Raw genomic sequence first — 16,774 nt, forward strand, 5'->3', positions numbered from 1 at the left:
CTCCCACCCCGGGACCCTCACGGCCGCGGGGAGGCTCCTGTGCCCCGCCCGGCGCCCGCCGCGCTCTCGGGACGTCCGGCAGCCGCGGTGCAGAGTCCTTGCGTCTCCGACGTTCGCTTGCGCGTCGCTTCCCGGGCGCTGGGCTCGAAAATCCCGCTTCCCTGGAGCCTCCCTTCCTAACTTTGTGCCTTCCCACCCTTGTGCCCCCGCGTCCGGCTTCTCGCCCTTGCCAACTTTCTTTCTCGTGCTGCCCTCCCCACCCTCCTTGACTTCCTCGGTCCTTCTGCCTTCCTCGTCCCCTGTCCCCGCTGCCCAGCTCCTCTGCCTTCCTGTTCCCTCCCACCCCAGACTCCCCTCCTTGACGCCCCAGTCCCTTTTCTCGCCCTGTTTTCTGCCCTTTCTCGATCCCCGCCACCTCCTTTCCTCATGCCCCCATCGCCCCCTCATTCCTCGTAGCCCTTCTTCTCGCCCACTTCCATTCCCTGCTTCCACCCTCAGTGCAGGCCTCTTTCCCCAAACCTCCTTGCTACGGGCACCTCCCTCCCTTTGGGAACGTGTTTGGAACTGTCTCCTTCCCTCCACTTTCCTCAGATCTCTGCTGCAGGACGGTTCAGATTTCCCCTGGCGGTACTTTGGGGACGGATTGGATAAAGGATAAAAGCGCTTATTTTACAGCTTGAATGCAGTGGCTGGGCGTACCTGCTTCTCTGAGGTCATGGGAAACCCCCACCACCCCCTTGACACGCTTTTTTTTTTTTTTTTTTTGGCGGGGGGCAGCATTATCTTCTCCAGTCATCTCAGGTTCTCTGCCTCATGAAGGTCTGAGTACTTCCCTTTTTTCTTTGTCCAGGGTTTGTACAGGTTGTGCCTTTTCTACTTTTAGCTCGAGGGCCCTTTTAACTAACTTTCTAAAGAATTGGCCTTTGCCTCCTCTGCTGGGCAGATTTTTCGTTTTCTGTGCTAGTTTTGTTTGTGTATTCTAGGATAGGATGGCGTTTTAGGACGTGGATAGGTTGCTTTGAAGGATGAATCCCAGGGACTCTCAGGGCCACTTGTTACCTGGACCCCCTACCCTGACATAAATACACATTGATACTCAATTAGTTTTGAAACTTAAATTTTAACTCTTAGTGTGTATCTTTTGGGTAGGATTAGATCCAGATGATCTATGCCTTTGAAGTCTCAGGGGCCTCTGGTTGGTTTATTTTATCCCATTTTGGATAATAGTTTTTTAACTTGGCTTATTCTGTTCAGATGTTGTTTTTGTTTCAGGGTGTTCTTTTGCCTGAGAATGTGAACCCAGAGAAATTATGCTCTTTCCTTACAAGATAATTTTTTAATGTAATTACACCTTGGTACATGAAATTGGTATCAGCTGCTAGAATTGTGTTTGCACCTAGTACAGATGCAGCTGTTTTTTATCTGCCTCTCTCAGCTGTGCCTGGCACTTAGTAGGTGTTCAGAAATGTTTGAAAAGATGGAAGAGAGGGGAACCACAGTAGGAAAAAACCTCTGTCCCTGACATCTTGGTTCAGTAGAATAAAATCCTGTAACAGTAGCTACTCTCTTTTTCTTTGGTCAGAGGTTAAGCCTTTTAAAATTTCAAAAGCAATATAGGCTTACTGTAAAAATCAGTGGATATAGTAGTGTGTCAGGTTCAAGTCCTCATCTCACTGCCTGCTTTACTCACATTCTGGCACATCCTTCCAGACCCTTTATATGCAAAGACAGGGAGATACATTTCTAGACAAAAATGGCATCTTTTACATGTAGTGAACTTTCTCCTATGCTAGTACATACAGTTCTTTACAACTGCAGAGTTTTCCAATCAGTCCTCTGTTGACAGTTTCTCCAATTTGTACATAAGTGAATGATGGTGTACACCCTTGAGCATTTGTCTCTGCATGCCTAAGTATTTTTGTAGGTAGATCATTACAGACTTTGAAAACGCAAAGAGAGAAGCCAGACTTGCTGATTCTTGACTGATTTTGCCGCAGTGATGTCACTTCTGCAAAATGCAAAGTCTGTGCCATGGCATAGAAGCTGTCGGAGCACATGCTGGCACTTGGCAACTTCTTCCTCTACCTCCCTTTCCCTTCAGCTCTTCATTTGTTTTGATTGGCAGGGATTGGGGTTGGGGTTGGGGTGGAGAAGTTAATTCCTGATGGGTTACAGGTGTGGATTGCTCCTTCCCTCTGAGTGGCTTTCTTCACTCAGAGGGAAGCCAAGACAGATTGCTTTGTTTTTTTTCCCTAGTTTTGAAATCAAAGTTGTGTGTTTTCAGACTTTTCTATTAAATTTGATAACAGAAGACACACCAAAAAGAAAAAGAAAAAAGAGGCTCAGTGAAACACTTTTTGTAAGAGTAGTAGATCTAAGTTATGCAAAATAAAAGATAGATATTTTTCAAACCACTTGGTCTCAGTTTGTTCTTTTTTGCATGCTGTAGCATATGTAGTCGAGGTGTCCATTAGATTCGCCCGCAATGCTGGCATGATGACTGTGTGGGCCAAATGAAAAAAAGTGAATTTGATCTCTGCTCAGTTGTTTATAACCTCAGGGCGACCTTGAACTTGAATTTAAAGACTAGCCCTCCCCAACCCTTGTACTTAGGTCTGGTTTAACTCTGCTGCTCACTTGCACCTTATGGAGATGGCCAAGGCATATGTTTCTGCTCCAGCTTCTGCTTCTAAGAAACTAAGTGATTGTCTTGCTTACTCTTAACAGTTGAATGGCTTCAAGGGGATAAAGTTGTTTGAAAATAACTTATTAAATACCTGGCATGCAGCAAATATGACGATAAGAAAAGGTGATGATAAAATTCAGTAGATAATACTGGAAGAAGGGAACCTTTGCAAGTCATCTTACCTGCTTTCTGTGGTAGAAAACAATGCACATTAGAACTTTGAGACACTTTCACATTGCAGAGGACTTATATTTTAAGATTGCTGTTTGATAACATAGTGAGGATCAGCTGTTCCTTCTTCCCATTTAGCCTGTAGTATATTTTTTCCTCTTCCTGAGGATTGTTTTTAAAATGCAGGGAGTTTTGGTTGAAATACCAGGCCTGTGGTTTTTGCCCTTTAGTCGAAGGAGGCAGAGATTGTGCAGGCAGTGACAGAAGCTCCGGTCCCTGCTTAATTTCTCTCCAGTCTCTGAAGTCCAAAACCAGATCCTTCCATCAGTGTGGTTGTAATTAGAGCCTTTCCCGCAATGGCAGTGCCTCCTAAAACATCTTAAATTCATTCCTTTCCTGAGGATTAAGTTTCAAGCCTCACTGGCCATGGTAACAGTGTTTTAAGAAACCCTTTTCTAAAACTTGTCTCATAAGAGTGCAAGGGATGGTTATTAAACTCCAGTAACTGTATCAGATACTCCTTATCATGTAAACCTGGGATGGGAGTACTTTCCAACATGGTGGCCTGACTTCCAGTCCTCCCCGTAAGGAGGTGCCACTCAGGTGCTGAGGGAGAGATGTGTTCCCCACCCTGATAGAGTCTTAGGGATTTACAGATGTAAATTATAACCCAGCCTTCTGAGGGTCTCCTGCTTCTTGCCTTCCCTTAACCTCACACCCCCCCTTTCAGCTAGTGGCCAATCTGTCTTCCCCTCTGTGCATTCATTCCACTGGCATTTACTGAGTGTCTGTTAAATGCCAGGCACTGGTCTAGGCACGGCGGGGGGGCGGGGGTGGTGGTGGTGGTATAAAAGTTGGAGACGGTTCCTATGCTCAGTAATTGACATTCTAGTGAGGGAAGGTAAACACAATACTCATAGAGTGCCGAAATAAAGCAGGCCTGGGAGGGAGTGTTTGGTTGGATATTCAAATAAGGTTTCTCTGGGAAAGGATTCAGCTGAGATGGCAAGAAGGCAACTTGCTGAGAGCTCTGAGGGCAAAGCATTCCAGGCAGCAAGAACAGCAAGTGCAAAGGCCGTGAGGTGGGGCAAACTTGGTGTGTTCAAGGAACAGAAAAGGCAGTGCGGCCAGACCATGAGCGGGCAAGTGGGTAGGGGGGTAGGAGATATCTAAAGAAGTAGGCAGGGACTAATTGCTTTGAACCTTGAACATGATCTTTTTCCAAATGATAGAAAAAGTCAGTGTACACTTGTTCCTAGTTCCTCACTGTGCTATGTGCAGACTTTCTCCCATGCCAGGCAGTTGGGACGGTCCTCAATATGAGATCTGATGGTCACACAGGACTCAGTTACAGTTGCATGGGCTCTGGGCTCTTGCCACTATAGATGTTGGTTTGGTGACAGCATGCGATGAGATCTGGGCTCATTGGAGTTTGTGGCTTGAGCAGGGAGGACCACACCCAGATTTCCCCTTTCCTGTTGCCATGTTAATTATTATTATTTTGCTCTATCCTTTTTACTTTCAGCAAACAAGATCACTCTATAGAAACTCAGCCCTAACAGGTACAATCAAGAAAGGGAATTGATTCTCTCATAACTGTAAACCAGGTGCAACTGGATCCAGGTGTTGTCAGTAGTCGCAGGACCTCTTGTCTTGGTCCTGCTGTCCTGTTTTGGCTTCCTTCTCAGGCAGTCTCCTCTCTTGTGATACAGAAATGACTCCTGGCAGCTCCAGACTTAACCTCCTACCATCTTATGGACCCTAGTGGAAAGAGAGCATTCCTTTCTTTCCTCTTCTCTCCAGCTTTATGGAGCTATAACGGACATATAATATTGTGTAAGTTTAAGGTGGTAGTACGGGATGGTTTGATGCATGTGACTATTGTGAAATAATCACCACAATAAGGAGAGTTTTTTTCTTGATAATTCTGTAAAAGGCTTGGGCCTGAACACTTGTTGGCTCAGCTTGGGTTAAGTCCACCCCTGTCATTGGCTCGGTGTGGGTTAGGCCCACCCCTGAGCCAGTGACTGATGCTGGAGGCATGAGTAGTCATGTGCCTTCTCCCAGATGCAGAAGATGATGCCAAGTCCCTCTGAACCACATGGAATGAATGTAGGGCCAGCCGCCTCAAGAGACTATTGGGGTGTTGTTACAGAAGGATGGAAGGAGTGCCAGACTGGAAATAACGAACATGTTAACAGATTTCTACTCCGTCCAGCTTCTTTGCTTAGATCAAGCTTTCAGAGACACCGTTCCCTGGTAGTGGGTGGATGAGAGGGAACACGGCATGTTTTCTCTGAGTTAGGAAAGGGAAAGAAGCTAGGAGGCAGAGAAGATGTGCATACAGGTATTAACAAATGTAGAGGCATCAGTGAGCGCTACACTCGAATACAGGTATAATCGTTCAATTTCTACTGGGGATCCAGAAGTTGGTGGTTGTGTCCATATTGACACCAATATATTTAGCCGAATGATTTGTATTTTTAGCCTAAAATACAGCTTGTTGGTTATGCCTTGTAGAGTGATGAGTGGCGTTGATTCTTTTGTCTCCAAGGACACACAGCAGACTGTGAGCTCCTTTGAAGGAAGGAAGGGACCTTGGAGCCATCTCATTTGGATTCCTAATGACTTTTGACAAGTTCAGAGCCTTAAATTCAGAAAATAAGCTATTACATTGAGAGACTCAATCAGCAGGGAGTCTATAAACTGACAACTGTTGATAGAGTGCGTTCTCTGACCTCTGCCCTGGGCATCTCAGTCCTCAGAGCCAAGGCCCTTACCCCCCACTCTCCTCTAGCTACTGCCTTATTCGCCTTCTTCTAACACCCAGTTCTCCAAAATCCCCTGGGCTTCCTCACCTCCCACTTGCTCCTCCACTGTGATGAAACTGTTCTTGCTCATATCACCAGTGACCGACATTTCGCTAAATCTCGTGGATATTTTTCAGTCTTTATCTTCCCAGCTTCTCTGTTGCATCATGGATACTGCGTAATGTCCCCTTTTCTACCCTTGAAACCATGGGCTTCCAGGGCAGCTCACGCTTCCTGGCTCTCCTCTCTCTCTCTCTCCCTTTATTTCTCCTCCGTCTCTCTTTGTTTCTCTTCCGTCTCCTTTGATTACTGCCCACCTTTCAGACACTGGCATGTCTCAGAGTTCCGTAAATTGTCCTCATTCTCCAGTGGGTCCATCACAAGAAAAAGGGAAGAACCAGCTACAAACTCGTGGCTCTTAATTTTGTATTAGCCCAGACTTCACCCCTGAATTTCAGATTCAGTGTCACGTCTAGATGTGTCTATCACAGGCATGTCAAACTAAAAAATGTCCCAAACTGGGTTCATTATCCCTTTACCCTAAAGACTTTCGATGTTCTCCATCTCTGGTAATGGGAATGGTGGTGGCACCCAGTCGTCTAAGCTGGAACCTCAAGAGATGGCCTCACCTCCATTTTTTCTCTACCCTGTCCCCCCACCCAATGTAATAAATCAACAAGTCCTGGTAGTTTTCTCTCTCTGTGGAATGTAACGTGCAGGTGAGCTGTATTTTGTCTGGGTGTAGTTTTAGTTTTTTGGAATGTTTTATTTAATCCAACAAAGTTCGGGATTTTTTTTCCCATTACAGATCAGCTATTTAACGAATATGAATAATAATTTTAAAACTTCTCTCCTAGACACCATGCCACAGGAAGAGTGACCTCGTCCCCGTTTTCACGATGGAGGACTCGGGAAAGACATTCAGCTCTGAGGAGGAAGAAGCTAACTATTGGAAAGATCTGGCTATGACCTACAAGCAAAAGTCAGTTCTCCAAAGTTCACCCTGCTTTTTTTGTTCCTGTAATGATGGCGGTAGTCATTTGTTGTGGGCGTATTATGTGACAAGCACTGTGAAGGCTTAACTGTATATTATTTCTGAAGAAACCATTATTACCCATTTTACAAGTGAGGAAACTAAGCCTCAGTGAAGCAAGTAATTTGCCCACTAAGGTCACACAAGCAGTAAGTAGCAGAGCTGGAATTTGAACTCCAAAGGCGATGATCCTGAGCATACTGCCACTTCCCGTCTTATTTTCTGGCAGGGTTTTGTTAGTTCGCAGATGCCACATCTGGTCAGTGCTTCGTATGTGGGGAGGGAACTTTTCTCTGTGCTTAGCAAGATGCGTTGTTGCAGATTTTAAAATCCGAAACCAGTGTTTCAGTGTCCATATCTGGAGTGTGTCTGTTTGTGTGTTCCTCATGGACTCTTACTATCTCCACGTGGAGGTCTTATTCCAGTCCCTCTATCTTCTTTATTCTTAGTGTGACTTCAAGATAACTCATGCCGATATTATATATAAAAAAAAAAAAGTCCCTTGCATATTAAGGATTGAGAAGCTAGAATTGGGTGTTTGAGATGGCGTAGAGACATATAATATGTGTGTGATTTACATGCTGTTGAGTTGGCTCTGACTCCTGGTGACCCTATGAATGAGTGTCCCGTCCCCAGCAGCCCTGCTCAGCTCCTGAGGCTTCTTTTAGGGAGTCAATCCATCTCATATTTGGTCTTCCTCTTTTTCTACTGCCTTCTCCCCACACCCCCCACCCCCCGCCACCAGCATTGTCTTTTCCGAAGAACCCTGCCTTCTCATCAAGTGCCCGAAGTAGGACAGCTTCCGTTGTGTCATTTTCGCCCCCAGTGACGTTTCAGGCTTCACTTGCTCTAGGACCCACTTGTTCGTCTTTCTGGGGGTCCATGGTATCCATAGATACCGCACATTGCAAATGAACCAAGGATTTTCCCATCGGCCTCCTTCACTGCTCCGCTTTTGCATCTATGCACAGTGACCGGGACTACGAGGGTGTGGGTGACCTTAGCCTTGGTCTCTAATGACACATCTGTTCTTGATGATCTTTCCTGATTCTTCCACTGCTGCTCTTCTCTTGACTTCTTGGCTGCAGCCTCCATTTGAACTGATGACTACACCAAGGTAAACAAAATCTTTAACAGTTTTGATATCTTCATTATTTATGTTAAAGTTGTGTATTTCTTTTGAATTCATGATTTTTGTCTTCTTGATGGACATAGTGGTGTGATAAGTGCACATTTATATTATATCCAATTTCTACTTAGAAATAAATCTGCAGAGGATACACAATCCAAAGTATATTTACTATACATTGGGCTCAAAAAATACATGGCGAATGAATAAACAGGTCCAAGCTCTATTTCTGACTTCTCATGTGACCTCAAGACAAGTCAGTCATCCTGTCTAAACCTCATCTTCTCGTCTGTAAAATGAGGACAATGATAGTTTCTGCCTCGAAGGCAGTTGAATAAAGAGCTAGTCCACATATAACACTCAGCAGCATGTGTGTGCTCAGTGAATTATTTTCTGACATCTGGTACTTCTGCAGGGCAGAGAATACACAAGAGGAGCTCCGAGAATTCCAGGAGGGAAGCCGAGAATATGAAGCTGAATTGGAGACGCAGCTGCAACAAATTGAGACCAGGAACAGGGACCTCCTGTCAGAAAATAACCGCCTTCGCATGGAGCTAGAAACCATCAAGGTGAGGCGGGCGAGAGGAGATGCACACGGGCAGAGACAGGTACCAGCGTGGCGTGCGTGCCTGGGAACGGAGCCCTACAGAGCAAGGGCCCACAGCCCTGGGCTCACCCCCACCTCTGGGCCTTCTGGGTAGATGTGGTCATTGAACTCTTGCCCTGATGGGAGCTCTGGGAGAAGCAAGTCACACATATGTCCCCAAGGCCATTCATGGCTCGTCTGTAGTCTCATAAAGCATGTGAAAAGTAGACAATTTTAGTGTATGAAGTGTCATTGAAATTGCTGATCGTTATAAGGTCCAGGGTTATACTGTCTGGTATGGTAGCCCCCTAGCCACAAGTGGCTGTTGACATTGAGATTAATTAAAATAAAATAACTAAATCCAGCTCCTCAATCATACTAGCCACATTTCAAGGACTTGGGTGCCGTATGTCTGCAGTGGCCTCGCTGTTGGACAGTGAGGCCATAGAACGTTCCCACCATTACAGAAAGTTCCAGTGGACACTGCCAGTCTCAGACAGGCTCCTCAGCCTGCGCATTGTTGACATTTGAGGCCAGATAACTGTTGTGGGGACTGAGTTTTGCACCGAGGATGCTTAACAGTATCCCTGTCCTCCACCCACTAGATGCCAGTAGCTCCTCCTTCCCCAGATTGTGACAGTCACGAATATCTCTAGACCTTGCGAAGTGTCCGGAAAGCCTCTGCTCTCAAGGGTAAGGACTGCCTTTGGACGTCCTATAGGGCTTAGCAGGTGATTCAGTGTAACAGTGTGCCTTTGGGACCATGGCTGTCAGCCCTTGCTGCCGGGACCACCTGGCCAGCTTCGTGAACATCAGACAGGCCTGAACCACCCCTGCTCAGTAAGTCTGGGTGGTGCCCGGCATGTCTGCATATCTTTTTTATTTTTTTAAATCTCTTCATGAGAACCGTTGGGGGAAAGAGCCAGGCCCTGCGGTGTGGCCCAGGGCGAGGTGTGATGGAAAGAAATGAGTGCTTCGTCCTCTGGAAGCTTCGTGGGGAGGACAAACCTCAAACCAGGAAGCACTTAGGGAAAAGATGTCGCTGCATAGTACTGACCGCATCCTCCTCCCGAGAGAGGAGGATCTGCACAGGTTGGAGACAGCTCCCGGGAGGCACTAGGAGGGACTTGAACTGGTGTTCAAAGGTGTGGGGTGAGTGTGTGTGTCCGTCCCTGTCCGTCTGACCATCCAGCAGCTTGGTGCGCAGGGGCTGACCTGCCCCAGACACAGACAAGGATGAGTGTCGAACGGATCCCGGGAGCCCTGGCTTTACTGTACATGGCAAAAAGTGGGGCTGACAAACGGGTTGGGGATTGAGGGTGGGGAGAGACGAAGGAAAGGCCCCAAAGACCTTGGACGCTGAGCCATGTACTTTAGACTTTTATGTTGTGGACTACAGAGCCCGAAGCGGCCATTTGCAATCTGGCTCATAGGCACTATCTGCTCAGCCTTTAGTGGTTTTCATTCAGTACTTTATCATGAACGTTTTCAAGCACACAGCAAGGTTGGAAGAATTTTCCAGTGATCACCTGCGTGTCCGCCACCCAGGCTCTACCAATAACCTTTGCCACAGTTGCTTTTTATTACACACCTGTTCATCTGTCTTATGTTTTGATGCATCTCAAAGTGAATTGCATCTCTGTAAATATTTCAGCATTGTCTTAGTAATTAGAGTTTATTTATAGTTTATTCTTTTGATAGTAAAACAAATCTTTAGTGTTTTTAAAATGTTTTTGATCAGCATTCAAAGTTCTGAGGCAGTAAAAGTCTAGATTTCTGACTTGCTTTATGAACTGGCAGGTCTGGCCACACCAGGCCTGCATTCTTCTAACCAGCAAAAAGCCAAGTACTGGTTCTTCACAGCTGTCTACCCATCTTTGACACCTAGGGATAAGTGCGATTTGCTTTATCCCTAAACTTGGCCTACTTCACAGCCTGACCCCTGTAGGCATTAGTTCCTTGGTGCTAATGGCAGGGGTCAAACACCATCCTTGTATTCTTAAACTCTGGGTGGAAGGCTGTGTGGAAGGGACACCAGGGGTATGGACCATAGTTTGGAGAGAGAAAGAGGCCCGCCCTCCATGGATGCTGAATAAATATCAAGCAACTGCCAAGTGATCAACTTCTTCAAGACTGAGCCGTCGAAACTGCAGAAGACTTCACTACAGCCACACGACAGACCCGCGAGACCCAGAGCACAGAGCAGGGGAAGAAACAAAGACCTTAGAATAAAGCAGTGCTACCAGCCCATGTTTGTCACCTAAGAGAAATGTATTCATCTGACTCAGGCTTCTTGACAACTGGCTTATTCATCACAAGTTGAATAAAAAAGCCTGTAAGAGATCAAACAGAGCGTCTATTGATGTCCCATCAGCTGACAGCTTATTATAATTAGCCCCAAATAGAAAGCTCAACATTTCAGCAACAGCTTTTCATGTCCATGCGTTCAAAGGATGACCTTTGAATTGTGATGCTGGTGGAGAAGCCTGTTAACTACATCCTCTTAGAACCTGCATTTGAAGTTAGGTTAATGACCTGGGACCCTGCACTCTCCTGTTTGATCTGGAGGTGCCCCCCACCTACAGGGTGTGAGGCCATCAGAGCCACTCTGGGCATCCCACTGAGTGTGCCTGGAGCCTGGTGTGCCCCTCGCCCAGGGAAGACGCTTCCTCTGCTGACAGCCAGGAAGCAGAGTATCGGGACTGAGCAGCTTGAGTATGTGGAGTGTCCTCCCTGTCCTCGCCCTAAACCTGGGCGTTCCCCACGCCTCTCTGGCCGAGGCACCATTACATCACTCTTCTCAGTGCATCCAGACCGTTTCTGGCAAGAGCTTTGTTTACTCGACTGAGTAAAGAAAAAGGAGTTTGTTTTTTAACTTTCTAATTAGACCTTGGGCCTTTCCTGTGGGAAATGTTTTCTTTCATGTGTATAGGTGAAGGAAAAGTAGTAAGGGTGTTTGGTGAAGGAAAGTAATTTGAAAGAGGAGCCGGAACAGAATGTGTGTGTGTGTGTGTCTGTCTGTCTGTGTGTGTGTCTGTGTGCGTCTGTGTGTGTGTCTGTGTGTGTCTATGTCTCTTTCTCTTTCTCTGTATCTGTCTGTCTGCGATCAATGTCTATGTGGCCTTGGTTGGATCTTGGCTCAGTCATTTACTACCAGTTGACTTTGAGCTATTTAAGTCACTGAGCCTCAGTCTCCACATCTTCGAAATGGCATGAGATGAGGCAATGTAAGTAGTGTACCAAGCCCAGAGGCTGGCACAGAAGCACAGTAAATGTTTAGCTGGCACAATTGGGTGACAGCAGATCACTGAGAAGTCACCTGGGCTATTCCTTGTCTTGGAAAGCAGTAGCCAGATCACACGAAACTTCCTTTCGTAATTCACAGCAGGTTTTTTTTTCTCTCTCTGTTCCTTTCCTTCCTCCCCTAGAGGTCTAAACTCCCCCTCGCTGTCGGGGGAGTGCCCTGGATCACAAAGTCAGTGCAGTTGTCAAACTAAGTACATGGTGTCCTGCTCTTCCTGTGAGGCACACTCAAGCAAAGTCATTGTGATTCCTGATGTTTCCTTTGGAATCCAGGGATGTCATGTGACATGAACTCATTGCCATCGTGGACGAGGCTTGAAGAGGTTTATGTGGCTTTCTCTGGCTATGGACACTTTGAGCAAAATGATTGCTTTGGAGATAGTTGGGCCTTTTCGACACCCAGAGGCTGCAAGGACCAGATTTGGGATGGGGCGAGGTACAAGGTGCTCAGGGCTGGGAGGCAGCAGGCACTCAGGACATGACAGCTCCCTGTTCCTGCCCTCTTCTGTCATTTGCTTAATAGTCCATGTCTGTGGAGAGAGGTTCTGTGAACTGAGCTTAGGCTTGTCCCTGGCTGTGGCAGGAGGCTGGGGGAGGAGCCTGAAGCAGCCTCAGCAAGTGTGATGGGAGGACTGGTCCCATGAAGACCCTGTAGTAACGGAGATAAACCCCCTAAGGACATCAGGGCACTGGCGGGCTGTGGGGAGCGGGCGAGATGGACACTCGGTGGCTAAAAACATAGTGTCCACTACAGCAGGAGACCATACTTTCCAGACTAACCCTCGGTGTTTTATGGAGATGGCAGGGAAGGGGAGATACACCCAGTTTGTCAGAAGTCTTAAATCGTTCACTCAATGTGCATTTTGTCCTTCAGGAGAAGTTTGAGACACAGCATTCTGAAGGCTACCGTCAGATCTCCGCCTTGGAGGGTGACCTCGCCCAGACCAAAGCCATCAAGGACCAGCTGCAGAAGTACATCCGTGAGCTGGAGCAAGCCAATGACGACCTGGAAAGAGCGAAACGGTATGCTGGGGGGAGGAAGCGGCTCTCGGGGCCTCTCCTCCCGTGTTGAGTGTAGAGAATTCAGCAGTGAGCGAAACCCAGCCAGCGCCCTCGTGGGCCTCCCAGTCTCCTAGGGAATGGACGATAAGTGAATAAGCACAAGCGAAGGACAGCGGTGAGTGCTGCCAAGTCCAGGGTGCCCTGGTATGTGTGACAGGACGTCTTAGTGTGACCACTGGTGGGAGGATGTCAAGCAAAGCTTTTCAAAAGAATGCTGTGTAGGCTAAGAACGAGAGATACGTAGGAACTGTCCAGAGGAAGTGTGAGGTGAGACCATTCCAGGCAGATTTATTATATAAATCAGGCCACGAGGTAAGGAAAGAAGTGTGTTCGAAGAACAGCATTTCTGTAAACTGATATCCTATTGTTTAGCACAGTATTAGCAGTAGTAACTAACATTTATTGAATAACGGCTCTAAACCAGCTCTCCTTTTTTTTTTTTTTAAGAAAACACTTATAAAAATTTAGATATAAATTAACATCCAGTGACATGCATAGATCTTAAGTGCACAGTTCCAGTTTTGAAAATGCATGCATTCGTGTAACTCACACTCCCGTAAGATATGGAGCCATTGCAATGCCCCACGATTCCTTGCACTGGTTTTTAGTGTGTGTGTGTGTGTGTGTGTGTGTGTGTGTGTGTGTGTGTGTGTGTGTGGCGTTTTATAGAGCACACATTATTTTGCTGAACTTTCCAGTCTTTTAGTTAATATTGTACCACTTCACGTAAAATGCAGTGACCTTGCAACCTATTTCACGTACCTTCCTTAAACTGTATGCGGGAGTTCCCATGGCTATTATTACGCCTATAAATGCTATGGATTTCACTGTTATCATTTTCACTTTAAAAAAAGCCACATGTATTTTAAAGAAATTAAGAGGGTAAGAAGATAGCTTTTTATCTTTACACTGGTAAGCGCTGTTTCCGGTTCATTCCCTCCTGGCCGTCGGGTCCCTGTCTGGTATCATTCCCCTTCAGCTTGGAGAACTTCCCGTAGGAGGGCGCACGCCTGCCAGCAATGAATTCTGCCAGTTTGAGTTTATCTGCAAATGTCTTTCATTTGCCTTCATTCTTTTTCTTTTTTAATGCTTTTAAATAGACTTTTCTTTTTTGAGCAGTTTTAGGTGACACAGCAACATGGAGAGGAAAGTATAGTTTCTGCATGTCCCCTGTTCCCATGCACATGATCTTCCCAGCTGTCAGCATCCTCTGCAGGGATACGTGCGTTACAGTCCGTGAACCTGCACTGACACATCATCGTCACCCAAAGTCTGCAGATCACGCTACAGTTCATTCTTGGTGGTGTACGTTCTGTGGGTTTGGACAAATGTATAATGTCGTGTATCCACTATTATAGTATCATACGGAATCGATTCATTGCCCTAAAAAGCCTCTGTGCTCTGCTTATTTATCCCTCCCTCCCCCTGATCCCTCTTAATCACTGATCTTTTTACTGTCTCCGTAGTTTTGCCCTTTCCAGAATGTCACATAGTTGCAATTAAACAATATGTAGCCTTTTTGTGTTGGCTTCTTTCATTTAGTAACATGCATTTAAGGTTCTTTCATGCCTTATCATGGCTTCATAGCTCCTTTCTCTTTAGTGCTGAGTAGTTATCCTGTGTATACATGTATCACGTCTTCGTTACCCATTCATCTATTGGTGGACACTTAGGTGGCTTCCATATCTTGGTTATTGTAAATAATGCTGCAGTCAACATAATAATGCTGCATATATCTTTTCGAATTAGTGTTTTGGATTTCTTTGGGTAAATAACTAGAAGTGGAGCTGCTGGGACATGTGGTAGTACTATTTTTAATTTTTTGAGGACTCCATTTTGTTTTCCATAGCAACTGCATCAATTTACAATCCCACCAACAGTGCACAAGGGTTCCCTTTTCTCCACATCCTCGCCAACACTTATCAATTTATTGATGACAGCCATTCTTACAGGTGCGAGGTGATATCTCATTGTGGTTTTCATTTGCATTTCCCTGATGATTAGTGATGGTGAGCATCTTTTCATGTGTCTATCTGTATGTCCTCTTCAGAGAAATGCCTATTCAGGTCCTCTGCCCATTTTATAATTGGATCGTTTGGGTGTTTTGTTTTTTGTTTTGTTTTGTTTTTTGGTGGTGTTTGAGTTCCTTAAGTGTTTTGGATATTAACTGCTTATTAGATAAATCATTGGTGGATATCTTCTCCCAGTCAGTAGGTTGTCTTTCTCTTTGTTGATGGTTTCCTTCACTGTGCAAAACCTTTTTAGTCTGATGTAGTGACATTTACTTATTTTTTCTTTTGTTTCCTTTACCTGAGGAGATATATTAGAAAAAATATTACTAAGAGCAATGTCAATGTTTACTGCCTATGTTTTCTTCTGAGTTTTACGGTTTCAGGTCTGACATTTAAGTCTTTAATTTGTTTTGAGTTTATTCTTGTATATGGTATAAGAAAGTAATCCAGTTTCATTCTTTTGCGTGTGTCTGTCCAGTTTTCCTAACACTGCTTGTTGAGATTGCCTTTACCCGTTGTATATTCTTGCCTTCTTTGTCATCGATTAATTGACTATATAGGTGCGGGTTTATTTTTGGGTTCTCTATACTGTTGCACTGATCTATGTATCTGTTTTTGTGCCCATATCATGCTGTTTTGATGATTATAGCCCTGTAGTATAGTTTGATATCAGGTAGTGTGATACCTCCAACTTTGTCGTCCTCCTCAAGATTGCTATGGCTATGTAGGGTCTTTTGTGGTTCCATGTAAATTTTAGGATTATTTGTTCTTATTCTTTGAAAAATGCCATTGGTATTTTCATAAGGATTGAATTGAATCTATAGATTGCTTTGAGAAGTATGGACAGTTGAACAATGTTAATTCTTCTTATCCATGAGCACAATGTATGCTTTCTTTTTTTTTTGTACCTGTAATTTATTTCTTCAGTATATTATAGTTTTCTAGTATACGTCTTTTACTTCTTTGGTTAAATTTATTCCTGGGTATTTTATTCTTTTTGAAGCAATTGTAAATGGGATTATTTTCTTAATTTCTTTTTCTTATAGTTTGTTATTGACGTATGAAAATGCAACCAATATCTGATTATTAATTTTGTATCCTGCTACTTTACTGAATTCATTTATTAGTTCTAATAGTTTTTTTTGGTGGATTCTTTATGGTCCTCTGTATATAGTATCATGCAAATAATGACAGTTTTACTTCTTCCTTTCCAATTTGGATGGCTTTTATTTCTTTTTCTTGTCTGACTGCTGTGGCTAGGACTCCCAATACCATGTTAAATAAAAATGGCGAAAGGGGACATTCTTGCCTTGTTCCTGATCTTAAAAAGTATTTAGCTTTTCACCTTTGACTGTGTTGTCAGCTATGGGTCCTTTATTATGTTGAGGTATGTTCCCTTTATCCTACTTTGATGAGAGTTTTTATCATAAGTGGATATTTGATTTTTGTGAAATGTTTTCTGCTTATAATGATTATGATTATACGATTTTTATCCTTTATTTTGTTTATGTGGTGAATCACAATTGATTTATGGATATCGAACTAGTCTTGCATCTGGGAATAAATCCCACTTGATCATGGTATATGATCATTTTAATGTATTGCTGAATTCAGTTTGCTAATATTTTGAGAATTTTTGCACCTGTGCTTATTAGAGATATAGACTTACAATTTTCTTATTTTGTAGTGTCTTTGTAACATGAGTTTGGGAACTTTCCCTCCTCTTCAACTATTTGAAATAGTTTGAGGATAGGTATTAATTCTTTGAATGTTTGGCAAAATTTGCTGTGAAGCCATCTCGTTTTTGGAAGGTGTTTTGTTTTGTTTTGTTTTGTTTTGTTTTGTTTTTTACTGATTTAATTTCGTTAGTAGTTATTGGTCTTCAGATTTTCTGTTTCTTTCTTATCTGATCTTGGAAGATTGTATGTTTCTAGGAATTTATCTGTTTCTTCCAGATTGTCCAATTTGTTGGTATATAATTG

General features: G+C 44.4%; 1 protein-coding gene across 3 annotated transcripts in view; it reads left to right on the top strand.

Annotated features, from left to right (window-relative positions):
• Positions 1–6,500: 6,500 nt before the first annotated feature.
• NDE1 (nudE neurodevelopment protein 1) overlaps positions 6,501–16,774 on the top strand; it is a 47,370-nt gene continuing 37,096 nt past the window's right edge. For 2 of the 3 annotated variants that reach the window (XM_023529656.1, XM_011358410.2), the window contains exons 1-3: positions 6,501–6,649; positions 8,245–8,398; positions 12,593–12,741. In XM_023529656.1, coding sequence (XP_023385424.1) covers positions 6,567–6,649; positions 8,245–8,398; positions 12,593–12,741 — 386 coding nt within the window. In that variant the 5' untranslated portion in view covers positions 6,501–6,566. The other variant, XM_023529657.1, reaches the window with a different exon arrangement.

Source organism: Pteropus vampyrus, unplaced genomic scaffold (assembly GCF_000151845.1).
Source record: "Pteropus vampyrus isolate Shadow unplaced genomic scaffold, Pvam_2.0 Scaffold40, whole genome shotgun sequence".
NCBI lineage: Eukaryota > Metazoa > Chordata > Mammalia > Chiroptera > Pteropodidae > Pteropus > Pteropus vampyrus.